Source organism: Carassius gibelio, chromosome B16 (genome assembly GCF_023724105.1).
Source record: "Carassius gibelio isolate Cgi1373 ecotype wild population from Czech Republic chromosome B16, carGib1.2-hapl.c, whole genome shotgun sequence".
NCBI classification, from domain to species: domain Eukaryota; kingdom Metazoa; phylum Chordata; class Actinopteri; order Cypriniformes; family Cyprinidae; genus Carassius; species Carassius gibelio.
Window position 1 is genome coordinate 26,609,731 of NC_068411.1, and position 20,764 is coordinate 26,630,494.

At 36.2% G+C, this 20,764-nt stretch overlaps 2 protein-coding genes across 6 annotated transcripts in view; one reads left to right on the forward strand and one right to left on the reverse strand.

The window, feature by feature from the left end:
* Positions 1–357: 357 nt before the first annotated feature.
* Positions 358–5,386, forward strand: LOC127974439 (squalene monooxygenase). The gene is made up of 11 exons (XM_052577677.1): positions 358–872; positions 1,421–1,649; positions 1,867–2,044; positions 2,559–2,655; positions 2,787–2,900; positions 3,162–3,333; positions 3,463–3,558; positions 4,028–4,170; positions 4,581–4,677; positions 4,785–4,872; positions 4,952–5,386. The coding sequence occupies exons 1-11, from the start codon at positions 606–608 to the stop codon at positions 5,142–5,144; spliced, it is 1,674 nt and encodes a 557-aa protein (XP_052433637.1). The 5' UTR covers positions 358–605; the 3' UTR covers positions 5,145–5,386.
* Positions 5,387–8,107: 2,721 nt separating this feature from the next.
* LOC127974705 (oxidation resistance protein 1) overlaps positions 8,108–20,764 on the reverse strand; it is a 129,719-nt gene continuing 117,062 nt past the window's right edge. For 3 of the 5 annotated variants that reach the window (XM_052578164.1, XM_052578163.1, XM_052578166.1), the window contains 7 exons: positions 18,756–18,921; positions 15,183–15,263; positions 13,651–13,776; positions 11,337–11,489; positions 11,122–11,217; positions 10,899–10,972; positions 8,108–9,844 (listed from right to left, as the gene is read on the reverse strand). In XM_052578164.1, the coding sequence (XP_052434124.1) occupies positions 9,709–9,844; positions 10,899–10,972; positions 11,122–11,217; positions 11,337–11,489; positions 13,651–13,776; positions 15,183–15,263; positions 18,756–18,921 (832 nt within the window). In that variant the 3' untranslated portion in view covers positions 8,108–9,708. Of the gene's footprint in view, positions 9,845–10,898; positions 10,973–11,121; positions 11,218–11,336; positions 11,490–13,650; positions 13,777–15,182; positions 15,264–16,538; positions 18,419–18,755; positions 18,922–20,764 lie in introns of those variants that run through there. The other 2 variants (XM_052578167.1, XM_052578165.1) reach the window with 2 other exon arrangements.

The following is a 20,764-nucleotide window of genomic DNA, read 5'->3' on the forward strand; positions in this document are numbered from 1 at the left end:
GTAGAAATAACTCCATTTTATATCATAATTCCATTATTTGCGTTTATTATATATAAATATTTTTTCTTCTCAAGTCATGGGCATAAATGTATTTTAGCAGTTTTTAATACAACGTGCACTTTTAAGACGCTCGTAACATCTGCCAAACGCAACCTCTCTGTGACATCACATCACACTGCAGTCCATTCGCCAACCAGCAGCCTTGGATTGGCCAATGGCCAGATAGCGTGAGCTCTGCTCACCAAACACGCAAACCTTATTGGTTCGTTCTAAACAGAGGAGGCGGGACGCTGCGGTCTACAAACTGCAAGAGGATCCGCGCCCTCATTATCATAAATTATTCAGCATCACCTAGAAGCATCGAACCAACCCGAGTGGACGCATGTGCTGGATATTATACTTACTTTTATTTATGGTTATTTATAAGAGCGTTTTCAGTGAATTCTTGACATAAATTATTATTTTTAAAAAATATATATATTTTTTTTCTCCCACAGTTTTTGTATGGAAAAACAACTCTAAAATCTATTTTCTGATCACCTGTGCGTGCCATTTGAGACTTTTATTGACATTTTTTTGTTTCGTTATTTAAATTGATTTTCAACATGTGGACCTTTCTTGGAATCGCAAGTTTCACATATATCTATAAGAAATGCGATGCCCTGGTGAGTAACGCGTCCAGAGAGCTGCTGGTGGCCGCGGTGCTGTGCGTGTCTGTGGGACTGATGATCACCTGTCTCGGCTTTCGTGGACAGACGCTCAAAGTGCCTCAGTTTCTCCGGATGCCTCTCAAACTCTTGACTGCATTCCCTCCGACCAAAAATCTCTTCTCCAAGTCCAGTACAGACAGTTGTAGTCGCACTTCTAAGAAGGTGAGATAGTGTTTTTGATCATACGTGGTCTTTGTGTTTTTATAATTGTGAATTAATTTCCATGAAATCTATTTCAAGCTATTAATATTATTGGAAATATATCACCACTAAAAACTTGTCACTACTCAGAGTTATGGAACAAAAAAATCGAAACAACTGGATGTGGATTGTGCAATCTTTTTTTCTCAGATTGATTTGTTTGTTTATTGGGTAAATGAGAAACATATTAGGCCTACATATTGTTTTATTTATTCGAACACAAAACCCCCGTACATTTATTACATTATAATACAGAGAACATATGTAGCCTAAAAAAGTGTTATATTTTTCATTAAGTGTTGTCTGTATTTCTGAGATACTTTTTAATTAAACTGTAATGTGTAATGTGCATTTCCTGCCTTCATTTAAACCTTTAGTAAATGTAATTTTATTAGTTGTTATATGGTTTAAGTTGTAGTTAACTAAAAGAACCATGATATAAATCTTATACTTAAAGAACAAAAGAAATGTATAATACTCACTTTTCTATCTTTACTCTTTCTAACTAGAGAGATGTAAAGCGAAAGAGGGCGACAGACGGTCAGTCCGGTCAGGCAGAGGATCCAGAGGTCATCATAGTGGGCGCTGGTGTACTGGGGTCAGCCATGGCTGCCGTTCTGGCCCGGGACGGCAGGAGGGTCACAGTGGTGGAGAGGGACATGAAGGAACCAGATCGGATAGTGGGAGAACTTCTGCAGCCGGGAGGATATCGAGCACTCACAGAACTTGGCCTGGAGGGTACACATATCCCGTTTACATTCACACTTCTTCTGATCTTTCTATTAAATGCATGTTGTTCAAATCCTCTGTGCATATTTTCAGATATTTTCAAATATCGAATACATAAACTAAGCATAAAGTATTTTATTTCATAGTTTATTATTGCTTTTAAGCATTGCATTTTATATTTACAAACTCAAGAGTATTATTTTCATGTCTTTTTGTCTTCTCTCAGATGCTGTTGAAGGTCTTGATGCCCATGTGGTGAATGGTTATGTAATTCATGACCTGGAGACCCGAACGGAGGTGGAGATCCCGTATCCCCAGCAGGAGAACAGCATTCAAGGTGGACGTGCTTTCCATCACGGACGCTTCATCATGGGACTGCGTAGAGCTGCTCTTGCTGAGCCCAAGTAAATACCTGGTGCAGTTACTAATATACAAATGTCATCCTTATCAATAATGATGTGGTTCAGAAAAATTCTGATTCAAATTTGAAAGTGTTTAAACTTTGGACACTACCACTAAAGAAAATGTTTGACTGTAGATCTTATATATGGATCTACTGGTTGTTTAGGCACATATTTTTCGGACTATAAGCCGCACCTGAGTATAAGTCGCATCAGTTCAAAAATACATCATGATGAGGGAAAAAACATATAAAAGTCGCACTGGACTATAAGTCGCATTTATTTATATTTATTTGGATCCTCGCGGCTGGAGACGGTAATGTTTTCTCTAGGTTCATGTCAAATTAATTTTGATAAATAAGTCGCACCTGACTATAAGCGGCAGGACCAGCCAAACTACGAAAAAAAGTGTGACTTATAGTCTGCAAAATACGGTAGACATTTTTGTGGAGTCCTTGTGTCTCTGTATGGGCTTTTGTAAAGGGCTTGGGTTTAATATTATGTCATATTTGTACAGTGTGAAGTTTTTGGAGGGAACAGTGACGAGCCTTGAGGAAGAAGATGGTTGTGTGACAGGAATTAAGTACAGGGAGAAGGACTCGGGGATAATCAAGGTAGTGCACACTGATTCCTGGTTGTAATATTTGTAGACGTCTGGTTATGATTGTAAATGGATCACAGGTATTTCGATTTACTCTGGCAGTCAGATTTTCCATGCTGCAGTTATACTCTTTCTCTTTCTCAGGAGGTCCATGCTCCCCTGACTGTAGTTGCTGATGGATGTTTCTCCAAGTTCCGTAAGAATCTGATTTCTGGGAAAGCTAAAGTGTCTTCTCATTTTGTTGGATGCATTATGAAGGTAAATATTAGGGTGACAATTGCATATCTCTGTTAAAAATTCTTAAAAGGTTATTTTCAGCAATGCCATAGAAGAACCATTGTTGGTTTTACAAAGAGTCAATAGTTCTTTAAAGAACAGTTGCTTTCTTACCTTTTTATAATATGAAGAACCTTCAGATGTTAAAAGTTTTTTATAGAACCATTAGACTAAAAAGGTTCTTTTATGGCAACATGAAGAGTGTAACACAGTGGTTGATTGTGTTATGATGCTCTCTTCCAGGACTCTCCTCAGTTCAAGCCCAATCATGCAGAGCTGGTTCTAGCTGATCCCAGTCCAGTGCTGATCTATCAGATCTCCTCCAATGAAACTCGGGTTCTGGTGGACATCAGAGGAGAGATGCCTCGAGACCTTATGTGGTACATGTCGGAAAAAATCCATCCACAACTACCTGGTAAAATGACCAAATTTCTAATACGAGTCCTTTTTTTTGTACCTCTTGTTTCAGTTTTAGTTCTTCACAGATCACAACAATAATCACAAATAACAGTTGCTCACAAATAAGTGTATTTTGCTTAAACAGAGCACTTAAAAGAGCCATTCATGTTGGCACTGCAGAATGATCGCTTGAGAACGATGCCTGCCAGCTTCCTGCCCCCCGCACCAGTCAATAAACACGGTAAGCCTCGTTTATTACTTACTTAACCCAAACTTTGGAATGGTAGTGTATCATGGATTTTTAAGCAGTAGAACGGTTTTCAACATCGATGATAATTACGTTTCCTGAGCAGCAAATCGACATTTTAGACTGATTTCTGAAAGATCACAGTAATGATGCTGAAAATTCAGCTTTGCATTACAGGAATAAATTACATTTTAAAATATATTAAAATAATTTACATTAGTAATAATATTTAACAATATTATTGCACCACTGATCAAATAAATCCAGTCTTGGTTAGCATTAGAAACGTAATTGTCAGATGTTGGAATAATTAAGTTTTAAAGCATTAGAAATTTAAAATGTAGACGTTACATAAAAGTGGTGCAGTTCAAATTAAAAACAAGATGCACTGAGTGAAATGGTGCAGGTTTACATGTAAAAACGACTGTGTTGCGATCACTGACCCACCTGTCTTCTTCATCAGGGGTTCTGCTGTTAGGCGATGCGTATAACATGCGTCATCCCCTGACCGGCGGCGGCATGAGTGTGGTGCTGAATGATGTCCGCATCTGGAGAGACCTGCTCAAGAACATGCCTGATCTCTATGACAATACAGCTGTGCTCCAGGTAACAAATACAGTTACAATAATCTGACAGTGTAAGTTAGGTACCTTTCTAGTGCCAGTAAATGTGATCCTTCCCATGCACATGAAATCAAAACAACATATTTAACATCAACCTTGTTGCAAAACATAGTTGCCCGCATACTATTAGTAGCATAAGATGCACACTAAAATATCTTTCTATTACTAAACAGAAAGCTATTTTACCCAGTATTTGTGGTTTATTTATACATTTTCGCTTATTAGATTAGGCACTTGCAGTGTAATTGCAAATGTAAGCAGGCAGCAGAGAGTAAGGCAAGCTCAAAAGTTTTGGAACAGATTGCGTTGGATGAATGTTTAAATGCCACTGTGATCATCATAGCGGATCTGAGAAATGAAAAACTGTGCAGTGAAGACTGTTTTTGTTGTCAGGCAAAGAAGAAATTCCACTGGGAGCGTAAATCATCTCACTCGTTTGTGGTGAACGTCTTGGCTCAAGCTCTGTACGAGCTGTTTGCTGCGACCGACAGTAAGTGTCAAAACACATTCTTCAGTATTTCGGTTTCACGGTTTAAACGATCATAAAGTTCACAACTAGAGTAGCTTATTATATCTTAAACATCTGTTAATTTTCAGATTCACTGCAGCAGTTGAGAAAAGCCTGTTTCCATTATTTCAAGCTTGGCGGAGAATGCATCAGTGGGCCGATCGGCCTTCTGTCTGTGTGAGTATTAACAAAGAATCTGCCAAATCGTTGTTTCTTGAAGATATCGGAGATCACTAATCTGTTTCTGTTTTCTCAGATTGTCACCGAAACCCTTTACTCTGATCGGTCACTTTTTCGCTGTGGCATTATATGCCATATACTTCAGCTTCAGATCTGAATCCTGGCTCACGATCCCACGAGCGCTGGTCAACAGCGCAGCCATCCTGTACAGAGCCTGTGCCGTCATGTTTCCCCTCATTTACTCCGAGTTACAGTACCTGATTTACTAGGAAGGAACTGAAAAACAAACTGATTTCTTCAGTCGGTGAACGTGACACATGTCAATGTTGGCCACATCTTTTTGGGAAGAAGGGATTCATGTCAGACATACTGCACAAGGAACGAGTCTCTGATGTGGAAAAGCATATGGTGTCTGAAATTAATAGACAAAGAGCCTGCCTTATATTTTCATACAGTAAGCTAATGATTTAGTGAATTTTGCCTTACCCTGCAATAAAATGAGGGAAAATCCTGTGCTTTATTTATAATTCAATATGAAATAGCTTTTACAAACCATTTCTTATATTCTTATCTGTTTCAGAAGAATATGCATTAAGGGAGTAAATCTGGTCAAAATTTAAATTTCAATGAATTAAAAACATGCATTTCTGAGTGCAAAATACGTTAATTCATCCATTTATAGTGGTTAAACCACTAGGCTGCTGGACTTTTGTGAAAACTGTGTAGATGTTTTAATTTGTTTCAGGAACTGAAGAAAATCAATGGGACTGCATCTCATTTGTTAGCTGAAGTAATTGTTTTCCTTTTCATGTATTGCTTTATTATAGTTTCAGAGTTTTTCAAAATTGTCCATTTGTTACGGTTTTCATGTGGGGCCTTCCATGATCATTTTTGCCTTTCTCTGTTGTTTAAAAACAGTTTTCAAGTCAACATTTAGTAAAAAAAAAAAAAATTCTATGTGCAGTGAATATGGCATTCTGTGTAGAGTAAAATCATGTGGAAATTTACTGAAAGACGACAAAAGCTTTTAATGTGAGGTTTACTACTACTTCTTTTTACTATTTTCTGAGGTTAACTAATTCAGCCATGAGCTTGTGGTTCTGTGTTTCATAGCACTTTTGGCTCAGTGTAGCCACTATATGGACTGTTCTTTCAAATAATTTGTCCCTTTTGTATATTGATTCAAATGTGACCATGGCGCACAAAACTAGTCTTAAGTTGCTGGGGTATACTTGTAGCAATTGCCAAAAAAACATTGTATGGGTCAAAATTATATATTTTTATTTTATGCCAAAAATCATTAGGATATTAAGTAAAGATCATGTTCCATGAGGATGTTTTGTAAATTTGTTACTGTAAATATCAAAACTTATTTTTTGATTAGTAATATGCATTGCTAAGAACTTAATTTGGACAAAGTTTAAGGCAATTTTCACAATACCTTTTTTTTTCTTCTCACATTCGATATTTTCAAATAGTTGTATCTTGATGTATACTAACAAACCATACATGAATGGAAAACTTCATTCTGAGCTCATTCTGATTTATACAGATCAATTTAAAATTGACCCCTATGACTTGTTTTGTGGTCCAAACATAGTTTGACAAACTGAGAAACTGTTTTATAGGCTTTGTATTTTTATATGTATCATTCTATTTGAATTGGATGGATGTCTGTGGGATAAATAACTACAGTAAAAGCAACATTTTGTGCAAAATACAGTATGTCCACCAGGTGGCGCACCAGCAGGATGAAAACAGCGTCACTCTGACCTTGTAACAAAATAAAAAGATTTAAAAAAAAAATGGAACGGAGCTGTCATTGCAACCAGTCATATAATAACATTCTCAAAACCCTTCCAACAAGCACTGCCCCTTGTATTTTGACACCTGTCAATCACCCATCATAATCAAAGAGCGTTTTCAATCAGACAGGATCGGCGTATTTTGATGTGAATTCAAATTACATGTAATGTTTGCAGTTTAAAATATGGTCATTACCATAACTCTAATTTAAACGAACTATTTTTTTTTTTAATAAAAGCCAATTTTTACTTTCTGCTCCAGCCACTCCCGTGAAACAGTTTGATCCGCTCAGTTTTCTACAGATTAAATGAAGTACCTACCATCTCAATGAATATGTAATTTCACTCAGAAAAGACGGATTACAAAAGCAAATGGGTTGAGGTTATGTTTCATGTTGACATAGACTTCCCTCCCTGAACCGAATTAAGATTTATACATGAAAGTACCATTCATTTTCTATTTACACAAAAGTGTAACCATAGTAAAGTTGTTTCACACACACACACACACACACACACACAAAGGGGCTGGTCATATAATTAGAATATCATCAAAAAGTTGAATTCACCAATTCCATTAAAAAAGTTCCATATTTCAAACGTTTATTTCTTTAAAATTCTTTTAATAACAAATTTCATTTTAGCACCTGCCCAGATTTTGGACTTGGCACCTGCACACAGTGGCAAAGCTACCAGTACCTGGTTTAAAGACCATGGTATCCCTGTTCTTAATTGGCCAGCAAACTCACCTGACCTTATCCCTATAGAAAATGTATGGGGTATTGTGCAGAGGAAGATTTGATATGCCAGACCCAAGAATGCAGAAGAGCTGAAGGCCACTATCAGAGCAACCTGGGCTCTCATAACACCTGAGCAGTGCCACAGACTGATCGACTCCATGCCACGCCGCATTGCTGCAGTAATTCAGGCAAAAGGAGCCACAACTAAGTATTGAGTGCTGCACATGCTCATACTTTTCATTTTTATACTTTTCAGTTGGCCAAGATTTCTAAAAATCCTTTCTTTGTATTGGTCTTAAGTAATATTCTAATATTCTGAGATACAGAATTTGGGATTTTCTTTAGTTGTCAGTTATAATCATCAAAATTAAAAGAAATAAACATTTAAAATATATCCGTCATGTGTAATGAATGAATATAATATTCAGGTTTCACTTTTTGAATGGAGTTAGTGAAATAAATCAACTTTTTGATGATATTCTAATTATATGACCAGCACCTATATATAAGCACACATAAACTACAAGCCTAAATGACTGAAAGCCATGTTATATGAATGACCACAATGATAATGCATGGCATTAGCATTATATTACCTTCCAAAATATTATGGTATTGACATGATAAATTAGTTTATTTTGTAGTGAAGAGACCAGACCAAAGAATTAAAAACCATAAGAGACCTGATTCTGTCCCAGGTAACAACACTTTATTAGTATTCTTGTTCTTTATACATCACTGTAACATTATATTCCGGTGAAGTAGATGAAGGATTTGTTGCACTTCTCGTCTGCGACTCTGAAAGGACGTTTGCGTTCCTCTCGCTGTGTGCACAGTCAATCTAGACACCGAAAAAACCAAAAGACCAGACAAAAAACGGCTGGGACAGGACACGTGAGAAGAAGAGACTTTCTCTGCTGGAGTCCGTCACATTCGACCCTGTGCTCGACCGCTGAGACTTTTCCTCTCCACAGTAGCAGCAAGCTCTTTAGAAACGATTCATTTACTCTATAATCTAAAAGACAAATAAACAAAATATATACTGTACTGCTACTGCTAATGAGGCCTGAAGAACCTGGCTTGAAACTAGATTAATAAAGTGCGAGAAGCAACCCACCAATCCACACACTGTATATTTGTTTATATATTTATATATCTATATATAGGAACAAATCTACTATTTTAACATTAATTTACAGGGTATTATACAATAGATTAGTAACAGCTGAGATATCAGCACGAAAAAAGATCACTGTCACACTTAACAGCAATATATATATATCATTATATATATATATATATATATATATATTTGTATATGATTTTATATATATATATATATATATATATATATATAAAAATCATAAACATAAATATAGTATTGTCATTATATTGATGAAAAACAACGTCTCAGGCTTTTCAAATGATACCCAGAAAAGCAATTAATCTGTCAAGACGTAAAAGGTCTCTTTCAAAGAGAAACTGGGAAAAACAAAAGTGCCCCGTCTGGATTATTTGAGGTCACAGGACAGGAATTTGCATATTCCACAAATCTATTGCGACACATTTCTGCCTACGAACAGTAAAAGTCGGCCCTTTCGAAGCGAAGGGGCAGATGTTAGCCACACTCACACGTAAAACCCACTGAACAGAACGTTACAACTATGGGGTTTCCGATTATGTGCTTGGACATGATGATGAGCTACAGAAAGACACAAATTTTTACGACACTTGAATATTTCGCCTCAAAAGAAAATACGGATCTGTTCTCGTTTTCTCCCGGATGACACCGCCATCCGTCGAAGTCCCAATAATACATATTCTTCCTCTGAGAGCAAGGGAATGTGTTTTTAGTTGTTTGCTTTTCTTTTTGAATCCCCATCCATCCAGTAGTGACATCCTATTGGCTTACATCATCTCTTGAACAAACTCCTGGTGCGTTGGCTCAGGTAAACTGGACTATGGCAGTTCTCGGGCAGCCCAAACCCCATGCCGTCACTACCACCATCATCCTCATCATTTCCACTCGATGTTAAAAGTGCTCCGGGGGAGGGGGTGTCCTGTTTGTTATTGACGCTGTACACGGCTTGAACAAAACACACACATACTAAACAGCACAAAGAAGAGCTCTGTATTAAATGCAGGAGTAACATACGGTAAGCGCGGTAACAGTAGCGTCCGTTACGGGCTTCCTGGGAGCCGCGGTGATGTGCAGTAAGGTTTGGGATCTGCCTCGTGTCCATTTCCTCTCTCCAACTAACGACAAAAAGGTACCTCCATGTGAGCTGCTACTCGAATGACCAGATCTCAATATCCTGCACGAAGAAATCCTCCTTCATGGAGAGCATGGGATTCCCGAAGGTTTTGCATGAATGACTCCTGCCGTGATAAAGATCCCCGTCCAGCCAAAGCCCGAACTCACCACTGAAGGAGAAGAAAAGGGTCTCCGATCAAAAATTCAGTCTCTTGTAAGACACGAAGGGAATGTTTTTTTTTTATAATAAAACTATTGTAAATATGCTTAAGAACTATGCAAAACGCTACAGTAGTAATAGGATACAAATCCTTTAAATCTTCTGTGATCTGAAATGTCACTCTGCAATTAATAATGCAGCATAAACCACAGTTTAAAAGTTTCGATTAGTTAAAATATTAAAGATGAAATTATTTTAAAATAATTTATAACCTTTTATAAAACTTTATAATTTGTTATAAATAAGTTTAATATACATTTTTTGGATGTGACTAATCTTTTTACATCACAAAAATAAATCTATTTCCAATAAATACCGTCCTTATGAACTTTCTATTCAAAGAATTTTGAAAAAAATTCTCAGTTTCTACCAAAATATAAAGCTGCGCAACTACTTCAACATTTGTAATAATATAAAATCTTTCTTGAGCAGCAGATCATTATATTGAATGATTTCTGAAGGATTGTGTGACATTGAAGACTTAAGTATTGATGATGAAAATTCAGATTTGCATCACAGGAATATATATATATATATGTATAAAAGAAAATGGGTATTTCAAATTGTAATAATTTTTCACAATATTCCCGTTCAAATGTTGAACAAAAGCAGCCTAGGTAAGCATTAGAGACAAAATATAAAAAAAATTTACCAGCTCCAAACTTTTGAATGGTAGTGCACTGCATTCTCTAATGTCTTATGTACTTAGTACTGTTATGGAAAAAGGCTTTGATAAAGAAACTTGCTGATCAAGTTTGTTAAACCGTCAGCATTTTTATAGATAACATTCGGCATAAACAGCACAGACACAATAGACTCTCCTGCCCCTTCAGCACTGAGATCTGTAGTTAAAAAAACTACCATGTTTAGTTTGTGCAACGAGACAACGAGCTTGCAATGTGCTGGCCAAACTTTCATACTCATTTGTATTTGACACAAATCTCTTTAATGAAAATCAGCATTCAAAATATTAACATTTATTATTAAGGCCCCGAGTTACTGACCTTCCTCCACCAAATGCTAAAGAGTCCATGTCTCCTTTAATGAAGAACAGATTATCACCAGTCCATTTGTACGCCTGCCAGGAATAGAAAAAACAACAACAGCAAGAAAAATCAATAAATCATTTTTTTAAACATAAAAGTCAAGAAAATACCAAAAGAAAGACAACCAGAATTCATTTCAAACTGATAGCTTATTCTGCCTGTAATGAAAAGGACCACAAACCTCAAACTCTGGATAGAAGGTGAACAGGAAAGTCTCTCCTGTGCCGTAGAAACCCTCACTGACTTTGAAGGGTTCTGATGCCAAAGCCCCAAATATCTACAAGAACACAGAGACCAGATCGGATTAGGAAACCGATCACTGTTTCTGGTCACATGACCTATGTATTTTTTAACACTGTGTCAAGGTCTTGTGACAGATAGAGAGAAGAGTGTGACCTGTCCATCGCTGTCTTTGATGACCATCAGCATGGGTGAGTCTTGGTCCTGCATGGCCCGGTACAGCGTCTTAATGCTCATGCCATGTTTAGACGTGCTGAAGGCCAGATTCCAGGGGTAACCGACGGTTCTGGGCGGAAGATGCTTCGCCAGCTGAGGGAAAAAAAACAGGGAATAAGTTAGGGATAATCTGTGACTAGGTGTGCAGTAAATGATTATAATGCATGACGTAGAGGCAAAGAACCTTATTATTATTAAATTAAACTATTACAAGAGTTTTTGTTTACTCAAAAATAAATTCTAATTACTAAATATAAAAGCTAAACTAAATAAAAACCAGACATGTTAACTTGGCAACTAAAGTTTAAGATAAAGCACTAAATCTGGAAATCAATAAAAGATAAACTGAACAAAAACTAAAACTGAAAGAACTTAAATATTAACATAAAAACTAACAAAAACTTACCATTTTATTTGTATCTAATATTTATATATTCTCAATATCTGAACATGTTCTGCTATTATATAAGTTAACATTTTAAAATAAATGTTAATTCCCAAATATTAATAAAAACTATAATAGTATATAAATAATACTAAACTGAGACTGCTTTAGATTATCCTGCTTATTATATGGTCAATTGCCAGCATGGACAAACTTTCATTGGTATTTGCAGCATAAAATCTGACTGAACAGATATAAATATAAGTTAGATCTAGACTTAAAGTAAAATAAAGTATCATGTTAAAATTACATTTATGTAACTACTTAAAAATGTTACCACCTTGTTGGGAAGGAAAAAAAAAATTTGTAGCTTTTTGTAGCAAGCTATTTTATTGATAAAAGTTGTGAGACAGCACAGTAGACACAGAGAAGCTTAACACATATATATACACATATACATACATATATATATATATATATATATATATATATACACATATATATATATACACATATACATATACATATATACATATATATATACATATACATATATACATATATATATACATATACATATATATATATATATACACACACACACAGTGCTATGTGTTTTGTCGACACATGTTCCTGTGCAGTGATTTCTGTGTCCTCCGGCAGGTCCAGGCTTTCCCAGCGTTTGGGGAGCATTACATTACTCTGCGTAACGACACAGGTTTATTTGATTTACCAACAAAATGGGCCTACTTCTGAATAAAGGGTTCTGCGAGAGGCCACCTCAGGTGATCCATTCACAGAGCGCTGATGCGTTTGGAAGGCAGGCACCCGCAGGGCACAATGACTTAAACCTCATAACTGCACAAAACCTCTGAAGCTTCACTACAAAACACTTCACAAATGGCACCCTAAGATCAGATCAAAAGATCAGGACGTCGCGTACAAATATTACGACAAACGTCTCTGACAACTGCAGAATTGATTAAAAAACATTCAGAAAGTGCTATCTTTCTGGATGAGAGCTGAACAAAATGTTTGCTGAAGTGATTCAAATTTAATGAAATGTGAATGGATTGTTTAAAATTGGTACGTTTCAGTTAGATTCTATATTGTTTATTTTTAACATATATTTCTATATAGCATAAAATCGCTTAAAGAGGTCATCAGACGCCCATTTTCCACAAGTTGAAATGATCCTTTAGTGTCTTAATAAAAAGTCTGTAACACAGTTTGTTTAAATTTCTCAATTGTACTTTAAAACAACAGTTTTTACCAAGTCAAAAACAGCGGTCTACAGCAAGCTGTTTTCTTGCAGGCCGCTTTAAATGCAAATGAGTTCTGCTGAATATAATATATATATTAAATAACATTGATAAAATTTTTTATACAGAATTTAAATTTTTTTTATGGTGAACCAGTACTTGATTTTAAATCCTAGTCCTATGAAATACAGAACTGATTTTAGAAATTTTAGGGTTACAACAGGGGTGATGCACTCAAAGCTACAACTTTGTAACTCATCTACCCATAAAGAGTGCATATTTGTATTTTTCTTACATGGAAAAGTGAAAGCAGAAACATTCTGCACAAATTTATGGAAGAAAGAAAATCATATCAGTTTCAAATGACAAGTGGGTGAGTAATCATTTATGGGTCAAGATCTGTCACCATCACTTTTCAAATCATTCCTATGCCCTTGGTCATAACATGACGAGTGTGAATAAATCTGTCTGTTAAACATGTCTGAGATCATCCTACGGCTGAACAGTGAGGAGGGCCACCTATTTTTGGACCAGCAGATCGATGAAACACTGTAAAGCCCAGAGCAGTGAGCAGATTTATTTCACTGCTGTGCCACTGAACGCTTACCTTCTCGATCTGCTCGGCCTCCAGAAGGTCACTGGGTTCATTCAGGTTGGGCTTTAAAGTCTCTGGCTCCAGGCTGGCGGAGAAGGATGTTCCATGTTTGGAGTTCACGTCCTCCTTCGTGGTGATCTAAAGACAGAAGAAGCCATTAGCAAACTACAGTATGTAGTGACATTGCCACCTAAACCTGAGACTATAACAGAGCATGACTGTAGATCCTCCCTGAAATTTACCCATGAACTCTTGCAGCAGAGATTTGGTATTCAAAACATTTGTGGAAGTGAGGTTGCATAGATTTAACATGCAAATTCAACACAAGCGGAGTTGACTTCTCTCTAGTGGAATTAACCTAAGGGGACGAACCAACCTGAGAAAATCTCATCTCACAGGAAGTGTTTTGGCAAGGCAATATGGGATGCTGTATTCATAAAAATACTGGTTTTGCATTCTTTCCCAAAATCAATTGTCAGTTTTCCTAGTCAGCCTATGATGTTAATAATTAAGCTTGTTCTGACAACGCAGTTAATGGTAACATTAATAAACTTATTTTTATGAGATGAAGGATTCCTGTTGCTCAAACGATATGTGCTAGCAACACAAGGTCATGGGTTCAGTTCCTAGAGAATGCATGAACTAAATGCAGTGCAAGTTGCACTGGATAAAAGTGTCTGCTAAATGCACTAAACGTAATGCAAGGTCATTTTTGTTCACTTTCATAAGCATTTATGTTCTGAGCTGGATTGTCGCTTGTATAATCTGGTTTCTGAAGCATAACGAGTTGAGAAGCACTTCTCTAAAGCCTGTTACATCAGAACTAGTGGTGTTATTTTACAATGTAGTGCCACAGACAGTTAACATTCCCTCTCCCGGTTACACTGGCCGTGCTTCAATTACATCAAACGTTTACAACAAATAACCGGACAGCAGTCAGTGCAGGTCTCGACCAAAACACCCGCCTCAACCCCAGATTATTCTGGACATGGAAATACAACCCACTTTCGCTAGCATGGCTTTCAGAAAATTCCCAATTTCAACGATAAAACTGCTTGGATTTTCCAATAACAGAGTGCAGCCATTTTTTGTGATATGTTCTCCACAACTCAAACGTTTACAGTTGGCGAGACTTTTAAAATGTTTTTAAAAGAGGTCTCTTATGCCCACCAAGGCTACATTGATTTAGTCAAAAATACAGTAAAATGGTTATATTGTGAAATATTATCAAAATTAAAAAAAAACTATTTTCAATTTGAATATATTTTGAAGTATAATTTATTCCTGTGATGCAAAGCTGATTTTCCAGCATTATTACGTCAGTCTTAAGTGTCATTTGATACTTCAGAAATTATTCTAATATGTTAATTTAGTGCTTAAGAAACATTTCTTATTATTATCAAAGTTAAAAACAGTTTACAGAAATTATTAGATTTTTCTGCACAAAATGTTAGTGTCAAGTGTAAACTTGCCATCCACAGCAGGGCAAATGCAATCTACAAAACCTACAGCTACATCTTCAGGGTTCTACAGAATTTGTGCACCTGGAGGCGTTTGCATAGGGAGCGCAGATCTTCACTGTTTAACGCATCGATCCGGTGGTGGTACTCAGTCCATGACACTACCTGCTCCAAAGACAGGGGGACACAACCACACCGCTGAGCAGGACGACAAAGATGAGGCCAAAATATGGACAAGAATGTGCAGTTTGGGACTCTTTTAATACAATATGTTAACTGCTATGAGATATGTAAGAGATGGGTATAAGATTGAAAGCCTAGATCACGTCATTGTAAATGTGAAACTGCTGTACAAATGTGAGCAGACAACACAGCAAGCGTCTTTTGCATGAGTGTGTGAATTGTTTTGCATGAAGCTCTGCAGACAAATATGCGAACCATATTCATAACAGCTAACATAAGCCATAACAGAGCCACATAGAAATTACAAACACTCAATGTCCACCTCCAGAACTAAATATTCTGGTCATTACTTACTAACCCTCATCTTCCAAATCAGAAAGATCAGAAAGCCCTAACCTGCCTGTTTATTTAACCAGCCTGTCATGTAGACCATCTTACAATCAAAGTTATAGCTCAACCATTAAGCAAGAAAAACGCCATCTGCTGACCTTGACATTTTTATTGCATTTATTCTCATGTAAAAATAAACCCTTATCTATCACAAATAGGTTAACATCTTGTTGGTTGCCACACCTATGTTTGACAACACATTTAACACGACCTTTGAGCACACAAACAAAAGTTCACCAAAAAATGTAAGTTTTGTTATAATTCACCCATGCTCAGTACATATCAATTCTGCATTTCTTTCTTACAAGGACCACAAGTCGTTAATTTGAGTGAAACAACAGCTACGTTCACTTTATGTTCTCTTTCATGTTTAAATTTGTCGGGTTTGGAATTTTGAATGTAATGACGGAGTAAATTATGTTTAAAAAATTTGTTTTAAATAAATGTATAACTTTTAAATTCTTGCAACACACTGACTTCCAGTATTGATTGATAGTAAAAGGTAAATGACCAAGCCAGAGGCTATAACTTACTACTCCAAGACGGTAAATAAAAGTTTTAGCCTTTAAGTTGCCACTTTACAGCCCTCAATAATGTAACGTTACAAGAAGGAAGGTAAACTAGAGCACTCATAAAAAATGCATCTCGTCTTAGGTGAGACATCCGCTGATTCACACACAAGCTCCAGAGTCACAGCATCAGCAGACTGTATTTCACTTTAACTGTTTTACTTCAAAAGTAGCAACACAAACCCTTAGACAGCCCGTGTCAATCAACACAGCCAAACATTATACGCTAATATATCAACAGCCCGCTCACACATTACGCTTTAGCGAACGCATTCACTTAACACTTGCGTTTACATACATAAGTGTACTTAGGAGTCAGAGGTTTTCCTTCCTTCACCCGCTTGGAGAACATTATCTCACTGTCTGTGTGTCACATTCAGCCCTACTTCCACCGACCGAAAACATGCCATATTCAGACGTAAATCCGACGGCAAGACAATGACGGACACTTCTGCGGGCCAATGACATCCGACCAAATGGAAAGAGTCGGTCTCTGATTGGCTCTGTCAAAATGCGTCACGCCTCCTGCACAGAAGGCTTTCAACGCTTTTAAAGGAACATTCGCGACTAAAGACAACCTCTACATTTTGATCAATAATGCTTGCGAATGAGTATAATAAACTGTTTTTGAAAGTAGAACCACTAAACTGAAACACTCATGATTCAAATGTCACTAACCATGAACACTAAATAACCTAGTGAGCTGCCAACCTAGACAGCATTTTAGGCATGATGCCCACATTAGTAGTCTGTTTACTATATTTTGAGAAACAACAAAGTAACTTGAGGCAATAATAGTACCAGTACAGATGTCTGATTATCATATTATTACTTACAAACAGTTAGAAAATTCATTTAGTACATGTTTCAGTAGTTTAAAAAGACTTAAACAGGAGAAACTGTAAAACTTTTCACATTTTCTTCAGTAACTCACAAACTACTTTAAATCTACCTGGCATATTTTAAGTATAACAAATAGACTTATGCGCCAACAATAATAACGCAGATAAAATATTTACACTGAGAAAAAAAATCTGAGTATTATAATTGCCACAGGCAATTTTAACACTTTAAAATTTTGACTAATCCATGTAAATCAAATAAGAGCACACCTCAAAGTAAAAATTTTAATGCCTTATTCAAAATGTTAACTTTTGAATGACAAATAATTTTTAGCGTCAGGCATACTGTTTAAAGTATATAAAATGGTGAGAACATTAGTGACAATACTTAATTTCATGCAACAAATATATAGTGAAAAGTGAAAAAAGCTTAAAAGTATGCCTCTCTTTTTTGCTTTAATGGCATCAGCACCTGATAATCCATGTTATCCCAGATTGGTCTGCCTCTTTGTGCATCTCTGTTAAAGAAGCCTTCAAGTAGATATTTTAAATAAACAATGTTCATTACATATGTTAATGTCCCAAACCGGTTAACGTTTAACAGTCAAACAATGTTTATATTCACAGGCATCACAATTTCAGACTCAGAGAAAAATATAGGACATTCAAAATGCAACTTTTATGCCTAAAAATCCATTTTACAAAGTAAAATTACTATAGAAACTACACCTAATTGCTCTTAGGAGGTAGCTTGACTGAGCTTGTGCTTAACAATTGTCATCAGATTGTTTAGTGTTACAGTTGATCCCCTGCGTATCCTGGGGGTCACAATATCCAATTGAGTTCATGACTCATGCCACCTCTGCGGCCATGATCAGAGAAAGTTAATTTTACTTATTCATATCAAAAGATCATGTGGCTTTGCAAAGGTCCTCCAGTTCCCTAATAACAAATCAGTCTATTTTGTTCCCTACATCATTAATTTAAAGTCAAATTTAAATGCCGCCGCAGTCATAGTATCGGTTTCTCAGTGCCACAGATTGGTTTCAATGCAGCAACCAGAGCACAAAAGCATGCAGGGAAATATCAGACGGTATTATCCAATCAGTAAAACATTCAAACGGAGCTTTATAAAAGACACACCACGCATAATACATCAGGTAACAACACTTGCACCCGTTGGCATGATTTGCCTGTATCTCATCCAGGCATGACATAGTCTGGCTAAACCATGCCTTTTTAGACACGACTGAGGGATCCATGCATGCATAAAACTGCATACATGTGCCTCTTTCTTAAAAAAAAATGAAACAAAATAATAAAACAATTGAACACTCATGCAAAACACTAGCTGCAAGCTCGCAGTGCACAATGCATCTTGGTTTCACCAAAACAACCCAGTCTGAGAAACATTTAGCAAGAAAGAATACAGGAGCTCTGACAACAATGTATGACTGGTGCATGAGGGTGTATGAAGTGTGGGGAACACAAAGACACTTCCAGAAACCTGGAACAAAGAAACAGACAATAAAAGCAAACAGACAGGTGCAAATATAATAAAGAGAAAATATCTTAATCAAATACATTGCATATCAACACAGAATACAGACACAAGCGTAAATCACAGATATGATATCAATTCAAACATGTGAGCTGGACGGGCCGTACAGTACCTCCCACTCCTTAGCTGAATTTTCTACAGTTTGCTGCTCCTCGTTTGCCTCCGACTCCTCGATTTTCTTCACCACGATGAAGCCAGGATCACGGCTGATGCTTCCTAACCCTTCCCCAAAAACATCTGGGCTCCACTGGATGAAGAAAACGTACAGGTGGTCTGACCTAGAGAAAGAATGACAAACACATTGTTACAAATAATATTACATGTCATCTTTTAATTGCTTATGAGCCAGATACAGCAGAATTTGCTGAATTGTTCCATATTTTCTGCTCTGATTTTAGTGAAAAACAATGAATTCTGTGGAATGTATTTAGACATGCTTAAATAGGTTACATTCTTATAGGCAGTGTAAAGAATGGTCCAAATATAAAGAATATTTAATTAACAAACATGTCTGATGAAATGTGCTCCTTTCTAATAGTAACTATATACATATATATATATAATAAATTACACAACCATTCAAACGTTTTAGGTTGGTACATTTTTTATGTTTTGAAAGAAGTCTATTTATGCTCACTAAGGTTGAATTCATTTGATAAAAATATAGTAAAACAGTATAATATTATTACAACTTTAAGTGTTCTTTTTAAATACTTTTAAAAATCGAAATTATTTCTGTGATTCAAAGCTGTATTTTCAGCATCATTACTCCAGTCTTCAGAGTCACATGATCCTTCATAAATCATTTTAATATGCTGCTTTTCTGCTCAAGCAACATTTCAATAGTTATAATATTATAATTGAACATTAAAGCTTAATATTTTTGTAGAAACTGTGATTTTTTCCCCATTGATATGAAAATATTTTCTAACATGCTAAATGTCTTTACTGCCTCTTTTTGACTGATCTAATGTGTCCTTGCTGAACCCAACAGTTTGAACAGTAGTGTATGTAGCTTATTTCTTTCTTTTTTTTTAAACAGGCAAAGCTGTGGAAAACTCAGTGTGACTTGCATCAGGCAGCGTGAGCTTCAAAACCTTGTCTCTCGGGCCCTGCTCACGCACTGTTGTCATGATACTTTACACTGATCATCCGGGTCGCCACCCAACTAGGTCACATAGTCGGGCTCGGCCTCGTCTCAGTGACAACAGCAGACAGCAGTCTGGCCACAGAGCTCTGCAGCTCTCCAGCAGTACATCACACAGCATGTCTGGAGCTCTTTTCCTGACTTGTAGACTGTGTCAAAGCTAATCTATTCTGACTCGCTCATTCTGATTTAGCCCAGCGAGTGTTTCCTAAAAAATATCTGTGACTCATCTCATACAGTGATAACAGACAGAATAAGTTCCAGTGGGATGAAGAACACTGAATGCTTTTGTTGAATCAGAGGGTAGATGAAATGAAACAAAGACAGCACTGTTTCAGTACTAGAAAGCTGATTGCATAATGAGACCATGTTAAATTGAAATCATTTCTCATTTAAAACTAAACTGACTTCTCACAAAATGACTTCAACTGAATCATGCTGTGTCATTTCATAGAGAAACATGTTTTGAGTGGATCTGATAAAAATATGAATAGGTAACACTTCAGCCCATACTAACACTAATACTAATACTAACACTAACACTAATACTAACATTAACACTAACACTAACACTAATACTAACACTAACATTAACACTAATACTAACATTAACACTAATACTAACACTAATACTAAAACTAACACTAACATTAAGACTAATACTAACGCTAATGCTAACACTAATACTAACACTAACATCAACACTAATACTAACATTAACACTAATAATAACACTAACACTAATACTAAAACTAACATTAAGACTAATACTAACGCTAACACTAACACTAATACTAAAACTAACACTAACACTAATACTAACATTAACACTAATACTAACATTAACACTAATACTAACACTAATACTACAACTACAACTAACACTAAGACTAATACTAACACTAACACTAATACTAACATTAACACTAATACTAACACTAATACTAACACTAACCTTAACACTAATACTAAAA